The following is an 18155-nucleotide window of genomic DNA, read 5'->3' as shown; positions in this document are numbered from 1 at the left end:
GGTTAAGGTCAGGCAAGTTTGCTGACCAATCAAGCACAGTGATACTGTTGTTTTTAAACCAGGTATTGGTACTTTTGGCAGTGAGGACAGGTGCCAAGTCCTGCTGGAGAATGAAATTTCCATCTCCAAAAAGCTTGTCGGCAGAGGGAAGCATGAAGTTCTCTAAAATTTCCTGGTAGACGGCTGCGCTGACTTTGGTCTTGATAAAACACAGTGGACCTACACCAGCAGATGACATGGCTCCCCAAACCATCACTGATTGTGGAAACTTCACACTAGACCTCAAGCAGCTTGGATTGTGGCCTCTCTACTCTTCCTCCAGACTCTGGGACCTTGATTTCCAAATAAAAATTGGAGCTCTGGGACCTTGTGGAGTGTGTCACTGACTGCCTTCTGGACATTTGTCAAGTCAGCAGTCTTCCCCATGATTATGGAGCCTACTGAAACAGACGAAGGGACCTTTTTTAACGCTTAGGAAGCCTTTGAAGGTATTTATTGTAAATTATTTTAATTTAGTGAGATAATGACTTTTGTGTTTTCATTGGCTGTAAGCCATAATCATAAACAGTAACAGAAATAAACACTTGAAATAGATCACTGTTTGTAATGACTCTATAATATACGAGTTTCACTGTTTGTAGTGAACTGACATAAATTAACTTTTTGATATTCTAATTTTGTGAAATGCGCCTCTATCAGTTGTAAGTTGTGATCAAAAGTTTACATACCCCAGCAGAATTTTTCCTTTCTTGGCATTGTTTCAGAGAATATGAATAGCAAAAAACACTTGCTACACTCATGGTTATTGGTTCGGTGAAGCCATTTATTGTCTAACTGTGTTTTCTCTTTTTAAATCTTAATGATAACCAAAAACACCCAAATGACCCTGATCAAAAGTTCACATACCCTGGTGATTTTGGCCTGATAACATGCACAGAATTTGACACACATGGGTTGGAATGGCTACTAAAGATAACATCCTCACCTGTGACCTGTTTGCTTGTAATCAGTGTGTGTGCATGAAAGCGGAGTGAGTTTCTGGGATCCAAACAGGCCGATACAAAAATTTGGGCACCCTGCATGGTTAGTACCTAGTAGCACCCCCTTTTTGAAAGTATCTAAGCTTATAAACTTTTTGTAGCCAGCCAAGAGTCTTTCAATTCTTTTTTGAGGGATTTTCGTCCATTCTTCCTTGAAAATTTCTTCCACTTCTATGATATTTCTTGGTCATCTTGAATGCTCTGCTATTTTGAGGTGTAGCCACAGATTTTCAATGATGATCAGATCAGCGGACTGTGAGGGCCATTGTAAAAGTTTCAGCTTGCACCTTTTTGAGGCTGTCTATTGTGGATTTTGATGTGCATTTAGGATCATTATCCATTTGTAGAAGCCATCCTCTTTTCAACTTCAGCTTTTTTACAGATGTGTTAAGTTTGCAAAAATTTGTTGACATTTTCAATCCATTCTTCCCTCTACCCGTGAAATATTCCCCTCGCCATAGGCTGCAACACAACCCCAAAGCATGATTTATCCACACCCATGCTGAATGGTTGGTGAGATGTTCTTTTTCTGAAACCTTTGTGTCCTTTTTTTTTTCTCCACACATACCTTTGATTGTGGCCAAAGAGTTCTATTTTAACCTCATTGGTCCACTGGACTTGTTTCCAAACTGCATCAGGCTTGTTTAGATGTTGTCTTTTGCATATTTCTGATGCTGAATTTTATGGTGAGGACACAGAAGAGGTTTTCTTCTGATGACTCTTCCATGAAGGCCATATCTGTACAGGTGTCTGTTCTCTGAACAGTAGAACAATATACCACAACTCCAGAGTCTGCTGAATCTTTCTGAAGGTCTTGTTCAGTCAAGCAGGGGTTCTGATTTGCCTCTCTAAAAATCCTACAAGCGACTCGCACTGAAATTTAGCTTGGTCTTCCAGACCTAATCTTGACCTCCATTCTTCCTGTTAACTGCCATTTCTTAATTACATTTCGAACTGAGGAAAGGGCAACTTGAAAATGCTTTGCTATCTTTGCTTTGCTTTGCTATCTTCTTATAGCCTTTTTCTGCTTTTTGAGCCTCCACCATTTTTATTTTCCGAGTGCTGGGCAGCTGCTTAGAAAAACCCATGGCTGCTGCTGTTTAGCACAAGGTTAGAGGACGCTGGATTTTTTATAAGCTGGGAAATTTGCATCACCTAACCATTCCTAACGATGGTGAACAAGCCATAACTCTAACAGACTGGCTGAAAACTTTGACCAAGGTTATCTGAGCACACAAACCTGCCCAAACTTTTGCATCGGCCCATTTTCCTTTTTGTAATTTTTAAAATTTAAAAGATGGGGGGGGGGTGTGTGTTTTTTATTTTATTCCTAAAATACAAAGGAAATGGCCTCTTTAACTCCAGGCCTTTTAGAGCTCATTTCATCTTCAACTTGCTTAACTGTTCACAATAACAGTAATTTTGACCAGAGGTGCCCAAACTTTTACATGCCACTGTAGCAGCATGGTTACTTAATTATTGCCCTTGCTCTAAAATTTAAAGTTTTTGTGTGTGTGTGTGTGTGTGTGTGTGTGTGTGTGTGTGTGTGTGTGTGTGTGTGTGTCACAAGCCCTTACATGATTCAGTAATTATTTCACTATAAATGTAGTTTTTCTGCTTGGGTTGAGGCCAACACGAGAATAGTCTGGACTAACATCAAGATCTGCTAAATCTGGGTTCCCCAACTCCAATCCTCAAGGCCCACCAACAGATCATGTTTTCAGGATTTCCTTAGTATTGCAACCTCTGCTAAATGACCGGTACATTGCAAACTATGTGAGCACCACTATTTTAGAAGCTTGTAGTCTATGTACCTTACACAGTCTCATTCTTAGAAGAGAAAATGACCGAAAACCATGTTATATTTTACCATTTGGAAGTTTGGGTTGCTTATATTTAAATGTCTAACACAACTTGAACTCCTCTTACATTCTGAATTTTCCTACTTGTCTGATCTGTGTGTAGGAATGGATATATATGGATACTTGTTAGCTCGAGAAGGGCGGCTGGAGGATGTGGAGAATCTTGGCTGTAGATTATTCAACATATCTGACCAACACGCTGAGCCTTGGGTGGTGTCAGGGTAAGAATATGTACATTGTCTTGAAGATGGACCACATTTGTATAGCAAATGTACTGATTGTAGTATAATATTGGAGTATGTAAGATTTATTACATTTATAGAGGGAATATCTAGTGATCTGAATGTGCTGCACAACTGCCTGATAAAATTCCTCTTTCTGAGAAATTTGCCATCGGTAGTATAAGATTGTGATCTAGAGCACAACTACTGCTTTGAAGGAAATCGAAGGGATGCAATCAGTGATGAAAGTCAATTGCAGACAAACTTGCCAAACGTTGTCAGTCTACAGGATTTTCTTCATGCGCTCTTTTAAAAATCCTACAGAGAACCAAGAGGTTAATTTCCTGCTGATCACTTTGCACATCTGCCATTCCCCAGACAAAAATCAGAGTTTAAGGCTATGTGCACACTGTGCTTTTTTGATGTGTTTTCTCCGCATGGAAATGCACCGAAACCACTTGGTAATCTGTGTGCCAGCTAATGCAATGACAATCATGATGTGCTGTGCACATGATCAGGAATTTTCCTGACAGGATTATCATTGCGTTTAAATCTGCAGCATGTCCATTCTTTGTAGCTTTTCCTGCCCATTGATTTCAATTGAACCGCAGCAAACCCGCAGGTATAAATATATTTGCAGATTTGCTGTGGTTGTTTGCTGAGTATTTGACTGACTCAATTCAAGTCAATTAGTCAAATACGCCGCAAAAATGTACAAACAATGATACCCAGGCCGGGGGAGAAGACTACTCCTCCCATCATCCAACCGCCGCTCCCACTGATAAGTGTGAGCAGGCACGGCTGAGGAGAGAAAAAAAAAAGTAAAAATCTACATTAAAATAAAAATCACTTTATTCTCACCTGTCCCCCGGCGACCCGATCACCCAGCTGCCGGTGATACACTGATTGGAGCGCGCTCGCTCCCAACAGTGTACATCGCTGCGCTGCTGGGACTGAGTTCATCAGCTGAAGATCAGCTGAGAGCTCCGGGACCTTACTTTACGGCAACAGTGCTGCATGGGAATTTTCCCACCAACACTGATGCAGTAAATGAGGCCACTGGGGCTGATCAGCAGATCTTCAGCTGATGAACTTGGGTGAACTCAGCCCTAGCAGCAGTGATGTACACTGACAGGAGTGATTACACTCCTGTCAGTGTATAGTGCTGTCTTCTACAGCAGTGACATCAGTGATTGCTGGTGTGACTGCTGTAGAAGTGACCCGTATCACCGTGGGACACTGTGATTGCATCATGACGGCGGACCGATGAGGGATATGGTTGTTTTTTATTTTTGGTTTCTTACAGGAGACGAGGGATTCGGTGACTAGTCATTAGGTGAGTATACAGTGGCTTTTTATTTTTAAATAAATTTATTAAAATCGTGTGTAATTTTATTTCAATAAAAGACTTTATTCTGATCTTGTCTTTATTGAAAAATCGTCAAAACCCTTCACAACGGGGTTAGTAATGGGGGCGTCTTATAGACTCCCTCCATTACTAACCTGGGCTTCATGTCCGCTGCCAATACAAGGCTGACTTAAACCCCAACCCTATTACCCCAGTCGCCACCACAACACGGCAGTGGCAAGAGCGAAAGCTAAGTGCAATTTATGGAACTGTTGAGAGATTATCTTATTAGCCGCGGAGGGGACCGGGGTCCATGGCCCCTTCCCTAGCTATTAATATCAGCCCGCAGCTGGTTGTTTAGCCTTTTCTGGTTAGATTTTATAGGGGACTCTACATCAATTTTTTTTTCTGGGGTCCCCCTGTAATCTAGCCAGTAAAGGCTAAGCAAACAGCTTTGGGCTGAAATTAATAGCCAGGGAACATTTTTGGCTAATGGCCCCTTCCCAGGCTACTAATATCTGCCCCCAGCGGTCGGATTTCCCTCTGCTGGTTATGAAAATGACGCGGGAGCCCACTCCTTTTTTTTATTTATTTATTTTTATTTTAGGCTATATGCCCACGATCCAGACCTAGCAGTGCTTTGGACGCAGCATATTTTTGCTGCGTCAAACGCTGCGTCAAACGCTGCGTTCTATTCAACACCGGTAAATCCCACTCACTGAACCATGCGGATTTACCACATTCAATACATTCTAGTGGTCAAATTTCTGTTGCGGAGACTAGAGATTCCGCAAGAGAATTTGACATGCTGCGGTCCTGAAAGACGCGCCACATGTCAGTATCCACAGGTGATCCGCAGCCTCAGATGCACGCTTAGTGGACATGGGATTTCTAGAAATCCCATCCACTATGCTGTAACATCTGGACGCTGCGGGTTTGACTCTACATAAACACGCAACTTTAAACCCGCAGCAGCTCCTGATCGTGGGCATGTACCCAAACTCACCTGCAGCATGTCAATTTCTGTAGCGGAGACGCTAGTCTCCACTGCAGATTTTGACCAATTGAAATGTCATTATATGCGGTGGATCCGCATATATTAACAAAAGTACGGCATTAGAACACAGCATTTTGGACGCAGCGAAAAAACGCTGCGTCCAAAGTACTGCTGTTTGCTGATCGTGGGGATGTAGCAGCTAACAAAACAGCTGTGAGCTTTTAATAGCCAGGGAACATGTTTGCCTAATGGCACCTTCCTAGGCTAAAAAATAGCAGCTCTCGGCTGCCCCAGATTTGGATGGAAATGCTAATGAGATTGGGTTTATTGGATTAGCTGACACCTAGCCCTTTTTGTTTAGTGATGACAAGGGTTCTTTACTAAACCTAATTAAAGTAAAGGGCTAAATAACACACACACACACACACACACACACACACACACACACACACACACGACACATTCAAGCTCTGTGTAACCCTGCCCCTAGTACTAATTGTCAACTTTCTGCCTATGCACAGTGTACACAGAAATGTGCCGATCAATGGTGTGTTGACAGGGCTATACAGAGCTCAGCATTCAGAGAACTGGTGGATCTGCAGCAAGGAATTTTTTTTTTTTTTTTTTTTAAACCCAGTAAGTGATACATCGCTGTAAATGTTCTCTACCCTACATCATGCAGCTCTCAGATGGGGGTAGCAATTACCTTATGACGGATTTCCTTTGTCATAAGGCTGAACCTAGCAATATCAATGGACGTGGCCAACAATCTGTATGGGGACCCCTGACTGATGATGTAAGGGATATAAGGATCTGGCATGTCCGATTTGGGACTACCAATCCTTTTGTTCTCTTAAGAGATAAGCTGCAGCCATGGGAGTCTGGCAGTGATTCTCTTATAGAGAACACTGGAGCACTTAGCCTTTTCGAGCGCACCTGTGTACAAGAAAGTCAGACGAGATAGCTGCTGGTCTAACGATCAACTGACCGCTATCTAAAGTGTATGGGGAGGCTTCAGTTATGGGGCATTTTTATGTCATATTGCAAACAGAGTGGTGAGGGGAGGCTCCTGCTGCAGCCAGTGGTCTTAGTTTATGTATGAGTTTGTCCAATTTCTTCCTCATTGTTTTTATCTTCTGGGACACACAGAGTATTTCTTGTTACATTTTTCAGTTTTACTAACGAATGAGCCAAAATATAAATGTATCAAAGTATTTCCTGCCTTAAATCATGTTATTGCATTTTGCAAGTTTTTTAATTTTTCTTTTAAATAAAATGGAATTATTAGAATCTGGTACTGGAATCTGGAAGAAGTGTTAATTTCCCTTCCCCCTTTTTTTTTTTTTTTTTCTTAATCTGCCATTTTTCCCTTCACTTCCAGATGTCACAGCTTCTACACAAAGCGACATTCCAGAGCTCTGTATTTGGGAGCCAAAGCTATCCAACTCAATAGCAACAGTGTACAGGCTTTGTTATTGAAGGGGGCAGCATTGAGAAACATGGGCAGAGTGCAAGAAGCAATCATTCACTTTCGGGAAGCAATCCGTCTAGCTCCCTGTCGATTGGACTGCTGCGAAGGTAAATCATTGTAAAATTGTAACTGTATCTGTTATAGTACGCAGCACTAACGTTTCAATATCCTTTATCCACACCTAAATAAGTAAGCGGTTAATAGAACACCACCTATAACACCAATATCATGCAAATCTCAACTAGTCCAAACAGCAATAAACATAAATATTCAATGAGCATATAAATAACAAATCATATTTACTGCTGTAATGGATAGGCCCAAAGACGAGCTAGATGTGTAGAAAGGGACCCGTGGATGAGGCAAAAAAATATATGAAATGAAGAAGAGCCCCACTTGTATCGCCACCTGCTCTGTGACTAACGTCCAGGCTGTCCACATTTTTCTTTGCACTGACATTCTAAAACATCAATGCTGAGTAAGCTGCTTGCAGGAGATTGTGCAACTACTGGGATGGGGACACGGTGGTCAGCCACAGCCGGACTCCCCAAAGAAAAGATAAACATGGTTTTTTACCATGTTTACCTTTTAGATCACAGCATACATGGCACTGAAGTACCGCTTGTGTATACACATTAGGAAGCGTTGACAGCTCTTCCTTCTCTAGAGTGATCATTCCAAGTGTAGAGAGGGAGCAGGAGTTGCTTGATCCTAAGAGACACAGTCAGATCTGCTGTGCAGGCAGGAGGCTGAATTTCCCCTGTAAATGGGACTAATATAACAACTCCAGTTGCAGTGTTAATATGCAATAAGAATGTATTATGTTAAAATGCTCCCAAAGGTCTTTAGAGATCTTATGGGGTGTTCAGTGTGTGAAATAAAAAGTAAAAATAAAGTAAGGAGAAAAAAAAAAAAACCATTAAAAAACGAAAGTTCCTGGCTTTTTTCCCTCACATCATTGACCCTCTGAAGTCAGATGTACTCATCCAGGCATCAGAGAGGCACACCGCACATGATCGGAAGTGCAGAAGACTTCCGATTATGCGCAGTGTTACTCTGAAGCCGGGACACGTACACCTGACTTCAGAGGGTCAATGGGAACAAAGCCGCGTATAGCACTGGCAATGATAAACACCTTTAATATATTGCCCCTGGAATTCCTGTTTTTGTTTAAATATTCCCCCCAGTATCTGCAAAAAAAAAAAAAAAAAAGTATTATAAAAATGACCGAATATTAAGCCTCATATATCGCAAGTATTTTGAATGTCCAAACGCAACAGTTTTTTTTTTAGTGCCTCTTAAAAGCATATGTACGATAATGACAAAAAATGTCCCTGGTTAACAGCGGGGAATTATGGCCCTTTCCCGAACTGGTTAAACTTGATGGATATTCGGTGGCTGCCCTAAAAAGGTGACTCAATGCTGCAGTACTGTTGTCTTTCACACATTCATCCTTGGAATCAGAGGTTCAGCAGGGAAATGAGAGAAAACGTCTAGAAGGTAGAATTTGCTGGTGGATAATCCGGTGGATTGTTGAAATGGCAGTTCCATATTTTGTACTTAATCCATGAAGCGTGATGCTTATAAGCTTCTCTAGAGGATGTGCCCTCCTAACACCCCCAATCAGAGCAGATTACATCATATGCACAGCCTTAGCTTAACAAGCAATATGCATCATGCGAACTGTGTGAAGTATTCCAAAAGGAGACTGATGCATGGATTTCTTCATCTTCCATACCCACGCTTTTGTGCTGTAAGCCTCCTCCTTTATATAAGCACCGAACACAGCAGGGTATGAAGATTCTGAAAACGTGAGCTCTGAGCTACCCTGCTATGGCTCAGATGAATAGGTAAAGAGGTGGTTCGGCACCTGCAATGCATTTTCTAAATATCTATCTTTATTCCCCATCCACTATTATAATTTGCTGTATTGCACAATGCCCTACGCTTTTCACTATCTAGCTGATTCCTAAATGTGGTGGGGTTTTTTTTTCTTCACTTCTTTTGACTTTTATATTTGAGAGGAGTCTCAAACGTAACATCACAAAAGGCAGGTGCTGCATTCACTGCCTGCAGCGTCCATCGACCATCCTGGAACAGGACATCACAGGGGGAGCGCTGCAGTTATTCACTAGTTTCTTGCATTGCCGCAGACTCCGAAGTTGTCCTGGGTGATGGACGCAGTGGGAGAGGTGAGTGCAGCGCCGGCACTCTGCTTTTATTGCTGCCTTGGCTACTGTGAAAGAAGACTTCATAAGGGGGTGGAGATAGAGGCAGTGAGTGGCACCAGTCCCTACCCACAGCTTCTAGCACCACCCTCAAACAATTCGTCAGCAGGGGGCGGGGATGGAAGCTGTGAGTGACACCAGCGCCGCCCCCTGATTACCTGATGACGTGCATGCACTGTGAGTTCTGCAGAAGTCATTCAGTGGTGGATCCCATGTTATTTGCCTACAGCTTTTCATTTCAATCCGGTCTGTGATGATGATTTTTAAGCAGTTTTCTCATTATATCTACAGAACAGGAAGTTTCAGTCTATTATGAGGCTCAGGGGCCAATTTTATTTTAATATATAGTGTAATTGAAAAATAAAAATCCCAAATTAAAAATAGTGTTTTTCCTCTCAATACAGTGATAGTCAGGAGCATAAGCAGAGGTACTTTTTAAAATGAATATATATATATTCATTATAATATGAAAAGCACCTCTATTTATGCCCCTGTCTGCCACATGGGGGCAGTGTTGATGGTCTTTTGTCTAATTATAAAATGTTGGCATAAATCAATAATGGAGGGTTTTAGTTGATCCACTAGCCCAATTGATGTATCTGAAAGTTTCTTGGTTGTCTTTAAAATGCATCTGACATTTTTATTGAAAGTCAGAATGCCATTCATCTTCGTGTGTAGAGTCTACAGTGTAGACTGTTCTGCATGCAGGATAACATACCCGCTGAATGGTGAAGACTTTGTTCTGCACTGCTGGTCTGTACTGTATAATTTTTTTCTTTTATTTCCGCTTGGCATGTATTGTAGAGACCTGGCACTGCTGCCTTAACCATTTATTGCATAGAGTTGCTACCAAGCAAACACTCATCTGACAGAGCCCACTTGTTCTTCTCACCAGGGCTCATTGAATGTTATCTGGCATCTAATAGTGTCCGGGAAGCCATGGTCATGGCCAATAATGTTTACAAAACCCTTGGAGCCAATGCACAGACACTGACGCTTCTGGCAACCGTGTGCCTGGAAGATCCAGTAACTCAAGAAAAGGCGAAAACACTTCTAGACAAAGCACTTTTCCAAAGGCCAGATTACATAAAGGCTGTCGTAAAGAAAGCTGAACTACTCAGTAAGTAACTAGGTCAGCTCACTAATCGTGTGTGGAATACTTGATCGCATAATATATTCAAGCAAAAGTCCATATGAAATTTGCTGTCGTTCCCGGAGTAAAGTGTATTGTGGAGGGATCGTTAAAGGGTTAATTCCACAATATAATTCACAGCTCGGTGGCTTAATATCTTGAAATAAATGAAGTTGTCAAACGCAATCAATATCTAAAAGTGCTGTCTGTTCAGGATATCACTCCCTGAAAACCCACGTCAAGGGCTTTTGCCTATATGGTATCCTATGGTATCCTAACAGGTTGCACATGCTCAGTAGATGCCGGCTAGTCTTCTATAGTGGGTATCCTCTTGTCGCTTTGCACAGGGTGGACATGGGCAATGTGTGCTTGCTGCTGTCTAAGAAGGAGCAGCTATCCCCCTCCATGACTGCGCTGCGTGGACGTGTGATGGAACAAGCTGAACAAACGCAGTACTACCCGTCTGTAAACCATCAATGCTTTTTCTTAGGAGCATGAATATTTCTGGCCATATTTGTTTATAATAGACTCTTCCTACCTATGAATGCAATAAAAGTATAACTGGACCTTTTTTATCTATATTGTTGGGGGGGAGGTGGGGGAGAAACACTGTTGCCCATAGCAACCAATCAGAGTGCTTTAATTATTTTTTTTTACTCCTCTCTGGTAAAATGAAAACTGCTCTGATTGGTTCCTATGTACAACAAAGATAGTTTTTGGAGTCCGGATGGGACATATAGGGGAAATATATCTGAAACGCATACAGAATTGGAGGATGAAATACTAGAAGTCTTTATACAGGACAGTAAGGATGGACAGCCATTTTGTTTATTGATATATTAGAAACTATGCACAGCACCATGTCTCCTCTTGTCACCTCAGTCTATAACAGATGGTTATCTGTACATGAGGGAGAGCAGCAAGTCTGCAGAACAAACTGGGATTGTGGGAAGTGTAGTTTACAGTGGTCACATGGGCAGCGCTGAAGGACCGCCCACTTCTCATTGAGCAGAGGCATAATTATGGAGCAGCTGGAATCAGGAAATGCTGAAATTAGCCAGTGAGGATCTAAAGACATGGCTAGGTTACTCTAGGGCAGACCAGGGCAAAGTGGCCACATCTGGCTCTCTGGCCATGTATGTGGGGGGTATATGGGGACCATCTTATTGTGGGAATCATATTGTGTGGGGAGGCTGTGAGAACCATCATAATGTGTAAGGAGCTGTGGGGCATCATACTGTGTGTGTGGGAGGGCTGTGGGGCCATCATACTGTGTGTGTGGGAGGGCTGTGGGGCCATCATACTGTGTGTTGGAGGGCTATATCAAAGACTGAAAGAAATGGTGTTAAGCCTCATAAAATAGAGAAAATCAGAATCTATTATTAAAAAATACATACAGGTCCAAAAGATGGTTAAAACAGGTGAAATGCGACCTGCACAACAAGAGAGGGCATTATACAAATGTGCATAACCGAGTAAGGTGCATAGCATATAATATTGAGCAATATATGGGCAGTGCAGAATAGCAAAATACATACATGTGCAAGGCAAAGAATATGTCACAAATGATTGTATTGCATGTACCCATGGATGACCTTTCCTGCTGGAATGGCGCCAGCCCCGACGCATGGTTTTTTTTTTTTCAAACAGATCATTTTTTATTGTGAAAGATATCAAGATCCATTCACATTTTCATTTGTTTTTAGAAAGAAACACACAAATAAAAAAAACATGCAAGTCAACCAAATACAAACCTGTTCTTATTAGCGTTCATCGGTATTATCATTTGCTTACTACAATTTACATATATGAATGCAAATATAAATGAATACCATCTGACTGCTTGTGTATTGCATTATTAGACAGAGAATTACAGCATTTTCATGTAATTATTTATGACCCTTTTGTTTTCCAAGATTTAACACTTTGGGTGTGTAAGGGACTTGAGATGGGTCAGGAGATTTTATGTTTATGACAAGGAGATATATAGACTGTCTGTCATGGTGTTTCTGAGAAGGCTTTTCGATGCAATCCCCAGAGTAGTTAACCATTGTTCCCATAGCTTTATAAATGTTTTGAGGGCATTTCTTTTAATATATGTTCCCCTTTCCATACATAAGACATTTAATTATTTTGGATTTCAATTCATCTATCGTCGGGGGGGATTTTTCTATCCAGTGTAGTTCTAAAAGTTTTCCATCTTGAAATACACTCCTGTGAAAAATTTAAAGCATCAATATTTCCAAATTCATTTTGAAATGGATGGATTGAAACGAAATAATGCATGTCTGTAGACCAGACCCTGAATTTCATGATACAGAAATTTGTTTTGCTGTTTTCAAATCCTTTTTAGGGGCTGCAACCCTCTAAACACCCCAAATTGGAAAGTGGCTAGAACAATTCCAAAGAATTTGACTTTTCTCTGAAATTGTCGGATGGATTGGTTCGAAAATCTCGTCAGTGATAGGCAATCAACAATCATTTATGATCCTGTCAAGTTTAACCGCCTACGATAAAAACTACCTCTCCGGTGCACCCCTAAACTTAAACCCTCCCAAAAGGGTTGAAAATGGGGCAATAATGATAACCTTGGTTGAATCAGTATGCTTTCAAAATGTTCCCAAAAACGTCTGGAAGCTTGTCAGGAATTCAGAATGTTTATCCCCATTTTCAGGGGTTTTGCATGTGTACCGCTTAGAATTTACCCCCTAAAATGTCATATTATGCAAACAGGCAAAAATTATGTTAATCTCCTCATATCTACTGACCTAACCAATTTGCATTATCAGGTTACCTGTCAAAAGCCACCAAAGGGTAAAAACACCCTTAACACCCCCCCCTCGTAAAAGTGTGTGTGGGGGGGGGTTGGGGCATTTTGGACACAGTCAGCATGGATTGTGGTGTGTAATGCTGTAGTAAGGCATGTCCCACATATTTTGTGGCACTACTGGCACCCCAACCCTCATTTTGGGGAGGAAACACAAAGGACTCCAAATTTCAGCCCCATGAAATTAATTTTCGTAATGGAGTGAGAATTTTGAAACTTGGGTCAAAAGGTGGTGTAAGCCTCCTCTCCATCCTCCCAAAACACCATTACTGTACGAAAGAAGAAACCATAGCTTTCAACACTTTTTCACGTCTGCACTTGTTTCTGCTGAACTTGTAATTTTAACCATTGTTTCAGGTGTCTGTAGGGTTTTTGTTTTTCCTTACAGATACACCTTAACAAGAGTTGTTAGCCCTTACATGGGGGTGGGAGAGGATTGAAAACCCCTTAGAAGCAATACCTTCTTTCTTGGGGAGTTCTCTTGTTTGCTTGGTCAATATGGCAAGACTAGCGTTCTGTCAGGTTGTCCTCGGGCATCAGTGTGCAGTCCAATTTTTTTATTATTTTTTTTTTTTTTAATACTCGGGCAGCACTCGTCCTTATTATTCTCTTGTCTGAACGAGCTGTTAGGGTGGCTCAGAAAGACGGTTGTCTTTGGAAATGTATTACAATATTTTTAAAAGCACATTTATGCGGAATGACAAGCCATTTGTTTGTAAAGTGTCTGTGTATGTCTTCTCCATATCATAATGAAGTACAATAGAAGTTTAATACTTGCAGGTCGAGAACAGAAATATGATGAAGGTATAGCTCTGCTACGAAGCACCCTGGCAAACCAAAGTGATTGTGTCCTGCATCGTATGCTGGGGGATTTCCTTGTTGCTGTGAGTGAATTTCAGGAAGCGATGGACCAGTACAGCATTGCTCTCAGGTACCTGCACTATATGCATTTCTCTACATGTACAACAAGCATGGCCTCCTCTCCATCAGTAGTCTGCAGGATGTTGGGCTCTGTTCACACTTCTAGCCTTCTATTAGTAATAGGTGACAGGAAATCCTCCAACAGAAGACTCAATCTATAGACGCACATACATCTTGCATAGGACCCCATTGTAAAAATAATTACTGGACTATATATTACAAAACATTCAGAGAAGCCGAGGCACCAATACCTCAGGTTCTTGATTAAAAACTTGAACTTTATTCCATATTCTTTAAAACGGGTAGACAATGCAGGCAACGTTTCAGCCATAATTAGCCTCTCAGAACTGTATCCATAATTGGCCTTTCTCAGAGCTGTATATTTTTAGGCTTCAGAAAGGCCAATTATGGCCGAAACGTTGCCTGCATGGTCTACCTGTTTTAACAAATATGGACTAAAGTTCACATTTTCATCAAGAACCTGCGGTCTTGGTGCCTCGGCTTCTCTGAATTTTCGACAGTGTTTTTGGACCTGGTGGGAGGTCCTGCTGAGCTAAACACTAGTCTGGTCAATGGTGAATATGAATCTACTATTGGACAGGACCAGATATTACAGGATTGAACATGTCCAGATTGTCTGTCCCTACTGTATCTCAAATATCTCTAGCTTACATGTAGGACTGCTGGTAACTGCTCTCTGGATACTAATTACTTTTATAAGAATCTCTTCATATGGATTTTCTTTTCTACATTATTATTTTACAGTTCGTTTAAGTAAAACTGGGAGATTTGTTAACTATGTAAGCCTTTTCAAACAAAAAAATTTAGTAATCAAGGTCAAAAGCGTAAATTAAATTTCCTTGCGAGGGAGATGGTCAAATACCATCATGCATCGCATTTGTGGACATCTTCTACCTTTCTTTCTTTTTCTTGAAATGGTTAAAAGATCTTTCTTTTTGTAATTGTGTGGATTTATGCGCCGTTGTGATGAGCTGCTTAGGAGATTTAGACACTGAACAGAGATGGTAAATGTGACCCGGTATAGCTCTTGGCTGTGCAGAGAATGGGTTTGTTTCCCTATGTAAAATTGACATTTAATGTCTTGCTGTAATGCACCATTCTGCAGCAGAGTGTGGAGCATGTGCATTGCATCGCCCTCTGCAGTACAGCAATTAGCACTTCTCCTAGTAGACATCCACTTCTCATTTTACTGTTTAAAATGCTAACCAGTTCAGGTCCAGACACCATCCACACATCTCTGTATGTGTTCATTTAATGGCTGTAACAGAACTTAATTTGTTTGTGCTGTTATCGTATTTTTGGTAAATGGAAATCTTTTTTGGGGAGAGGTATTTTTGTGTAATTTTTATTTCATAGTCTGCCTCTTTTTTTAAAGGTAAAAAAAAAAAGATTAATGGGGAACTTTTATTACAAATCTAAACCTAATCAATATTTGGTGTGCCTTCAAAACCGCATCCATTCTTCTAGATACACTTGCACAGTTTTTGAAAGAACTCTGCAGGGATGTTGTTTCAAACATCTTGGGGACTAAATTATATCATTTTATAGTACAGGTCATTACAGGCATGCAATGCCAAATATGTCATTTTTGGGGATGTATTTTTTTATTGTAGTAATTGGGATTGAAGAGTGTTACTTTGTTCCTTTTTTTTATTTTTATAAAAATAAAAAACTTAAAATTCTTTAATTTCCCAATATTTTATTAGTCCTATAAGGGAACTTGGACCTGAGAGCCTTTGATTGCATATGAAGCACACTGCACTACGTAGGATGATTAACACTATGTAACATATATGTCCTTCTGAGGTATATTAGTTATTGTGAAGGGAATCTGTCAGCAGGTTTTTGCTATGTAAACCGAGGACAGCATGAGGTAGGGGTTAAAACATTGAATTCAACTATGTGTCACATGTCCGCTGTGTGGTGTTACTTACTTTGACTGAAGCTTTAATCACCTAGTGATTGACATTGCTGTGACTAGCTGGCCATGTGCTTCCAAGTCTGGCTCCGCCCCTTCCTGTGATAAGCAGCTCACTGTCTATAAACACTGTATATACAGAACCTGGTGTGGGTGGTGTTGGCTTTCTGAGCTCTGCTGCATTGCTAAATCTAAAAACTCTGTCTCAGTACGGCTGGTATTCACCCTCCCTGGGTCCAACGCCATTTCTCCATGGCGGCTCCAGTGATTCTTTTCAGTATGCAGCTGCGACCTCATATCAGCAGCACTGCAGTCAATCACTGAGCTCAGCAGCTCGTGTCATCTACTTTGGCAAACCATTAATTAGACCAGACCAGTATTCTTCCTCCACCAAACATTGTGTTGGCATTATGCATTTGGGAAGGAGGTATTATCCACATCCTAAGCCCAGCTCCTGAGATGCAATGTGACTGCTCAAGCGTCCAGGTAATGGAGTGCTGCTTGTCACTTATACGGATCTGTGCGTCGTGTTGGTAATCTCCAGATTCAATGAAACTACTTGGCCATGGAAACCCAAATTTGTGTCTTATAACTATTTTAAAAACCTTAGGGCCTAATCTATAAAAACTGTAATAGTAAGCCTAGCTTAGTAACCAGTTATGTCTCGAGTTTCATTTCGTAAACTGATCTACAAACTGAAATCTGCGCTGAGATTGGTTGCTCTGGGTAAGAAGGCCAGGTTTACTGTTATAGAGGCGTCACCCCACTAACAAACGGCCCGTTCTTTGGGGCTTTTGTAGAGTCCCACTTTAGAGCTGTGGGCATAAAGTCTTTTTCTTCAGCGAATCTCTGTGGAGTTTAACAAACTGTTGACTGAAAGATGTTTCCATAGGATTTCGCTCTACAATAATTGTTCTGCTTATTCATAGCCTGGATCCAAATGATCAGAAGTCACTGGAGGGAATGCAGAAAATGGAGAAGGAAGAAAGCCCAACAGATGCCACTCAGGAAGAAGACGTGGACGACATGGAGGGTAGCGGAGAAGAAGGAGACTTGGAAGGAAGTGATAGTGAAGCGGCTCAGTGGGCAGATCAGGAGCAGTGGTTTGGGATGCAGTGAGATGTATGGATGTAATGCTCCCTAATTTCTTAAGGCCTGTAATCCATGTTCAAGCAAGGTATAGTAGGAGCCAGACCGAGCACCTGCAGAACCTCTTGTGATGTAGAAATACCAAGCCCTCTCTTTATTTCTACATATTATATCGGTCACAGTTTTATTTTTTATTTATTTTTTTTTGTTTGCTGTGGGGCAGAAAATCTGTTCTAAAAACTCCTTCACATCATTTATGATCAGTCTTTGCCTGATTTCACACATCCACATGACCTGGTCCAAGCACGGACCGCCCGCTTGTCTACTGACCCCATCTCAGCAGTCTCACAGGCATAAACCTGTTTGGGCATTGACGCACAGATGTGTGAATAGAGTGTAAAGCACATTAGTTTGTTCTCAATGTATATATCTTGACGGTGCCCCCATTATGTGATGGGGCATGGCGTCTGCTGACCTCTTGCTGTGCCTACATAATAATGTTGTAGATGATTCCATGATCTCTGATCTTCATATAGCAGCCTGGATGAACTGTAGCTTTTACATATTGATGTCTTGTCTTTAGAATGTATTCAGCCAAGTACATGGGACAAGTGTTGTGTCCCTAATTTTTTTTTATTTTTTTTTTGCATTTTTAAAATTCTTTGTGCATGTATGTAGAAAATGAATATATTTGTTGGCCTGTCAAACGTAATATATTTCAATATGAAATGCATGTTCATCTTTATTAGGCTCAAAGAAAATTGAAAAGAAGAATTGTGTGATTGTATACAATGTATACCAGATTTGTTGTAACCAGAAAGTTGCTTTTCTATTAAATAAAAGACAACCTTTTTATGTGCGTGTTTTATTGTTGTATTAATTATGACTGTGGTGATAACCATGCACTTCCCTGCAAGGGAATTTCGAGGAAACTGTGGGGGATCCACAGTTCATGGTTTTCTTGGCTACAAAGTTCTTCGTTACACAGTGTATTGATATAAGTGGGCATTGCATAATGCTTAAAAAAGGACCTGCCGACACTGTAAATGGCTAGATTTTGCTTATTGTCATTCCCACTGC

General features: G+C 41.0%; 1 protein-coding gene across 2 annotated transcripts in view; it reads left to right on the top strand.

The window, feature by feature from the left end:
- Window positions 1-17930, top strand: part of ANAPC7 (anaphase promoting complex subunit 7) — a 48881-nt gene extending 30951 nt beyond the window's left edge. Inside the window, exons 7-11 of one of the 2 annotated variants that reach the window (XM_073676302.1) lie at window positions 3006-3123; window positions 6850-7046; window positions 10063-10287; window positions 13907-14057; window positions 16916-17930. In XM_073676302.1, the coding sequence (XP_073532403.1) occupies window positions 3006-3123; window positions 6850-7046; window positions 10063-10287; window positions 13907-14057; window positions 16916-17105 (881 nt within the window). In that variant the 3' untranslated portion in view covers window positions 17106-17930. The remainder of the gene's footprint in view (window positions 1-3005; window positions 3124-6849; window positions 7047-10062; window positions 10288-13906; window positions 14058-16915) is intronic. The other variant, XM_073676303.1, reaches the window with a different exon arrangement.
- Window positions 17931-18155: the final 225 nt, after the last annotated feature.

Source organism: Phyllobates terribilis, unplaced genomic scaffold, assembly GCF_046119375.1.
Source record: "Phyllobates terribilis strain yellow unplaced genomic scaffold, ASM4611937v1 Scaffold_1__5_contigs__length_1240528914, whole genome shotgun sequence".
In the NCBI taxonomy this organism is placed as follows: domain Eukaryota; kingdom Metazoa; phylum Chordata; class Amphibia; order Anura; family Dendrobatidae; genus Phyllobates; species Phyllobates terribilis.
Note: the sequence above shows the minus strand (reverse complement) of the source record. Positions and strands in the feature narration are given on the sequence as shown.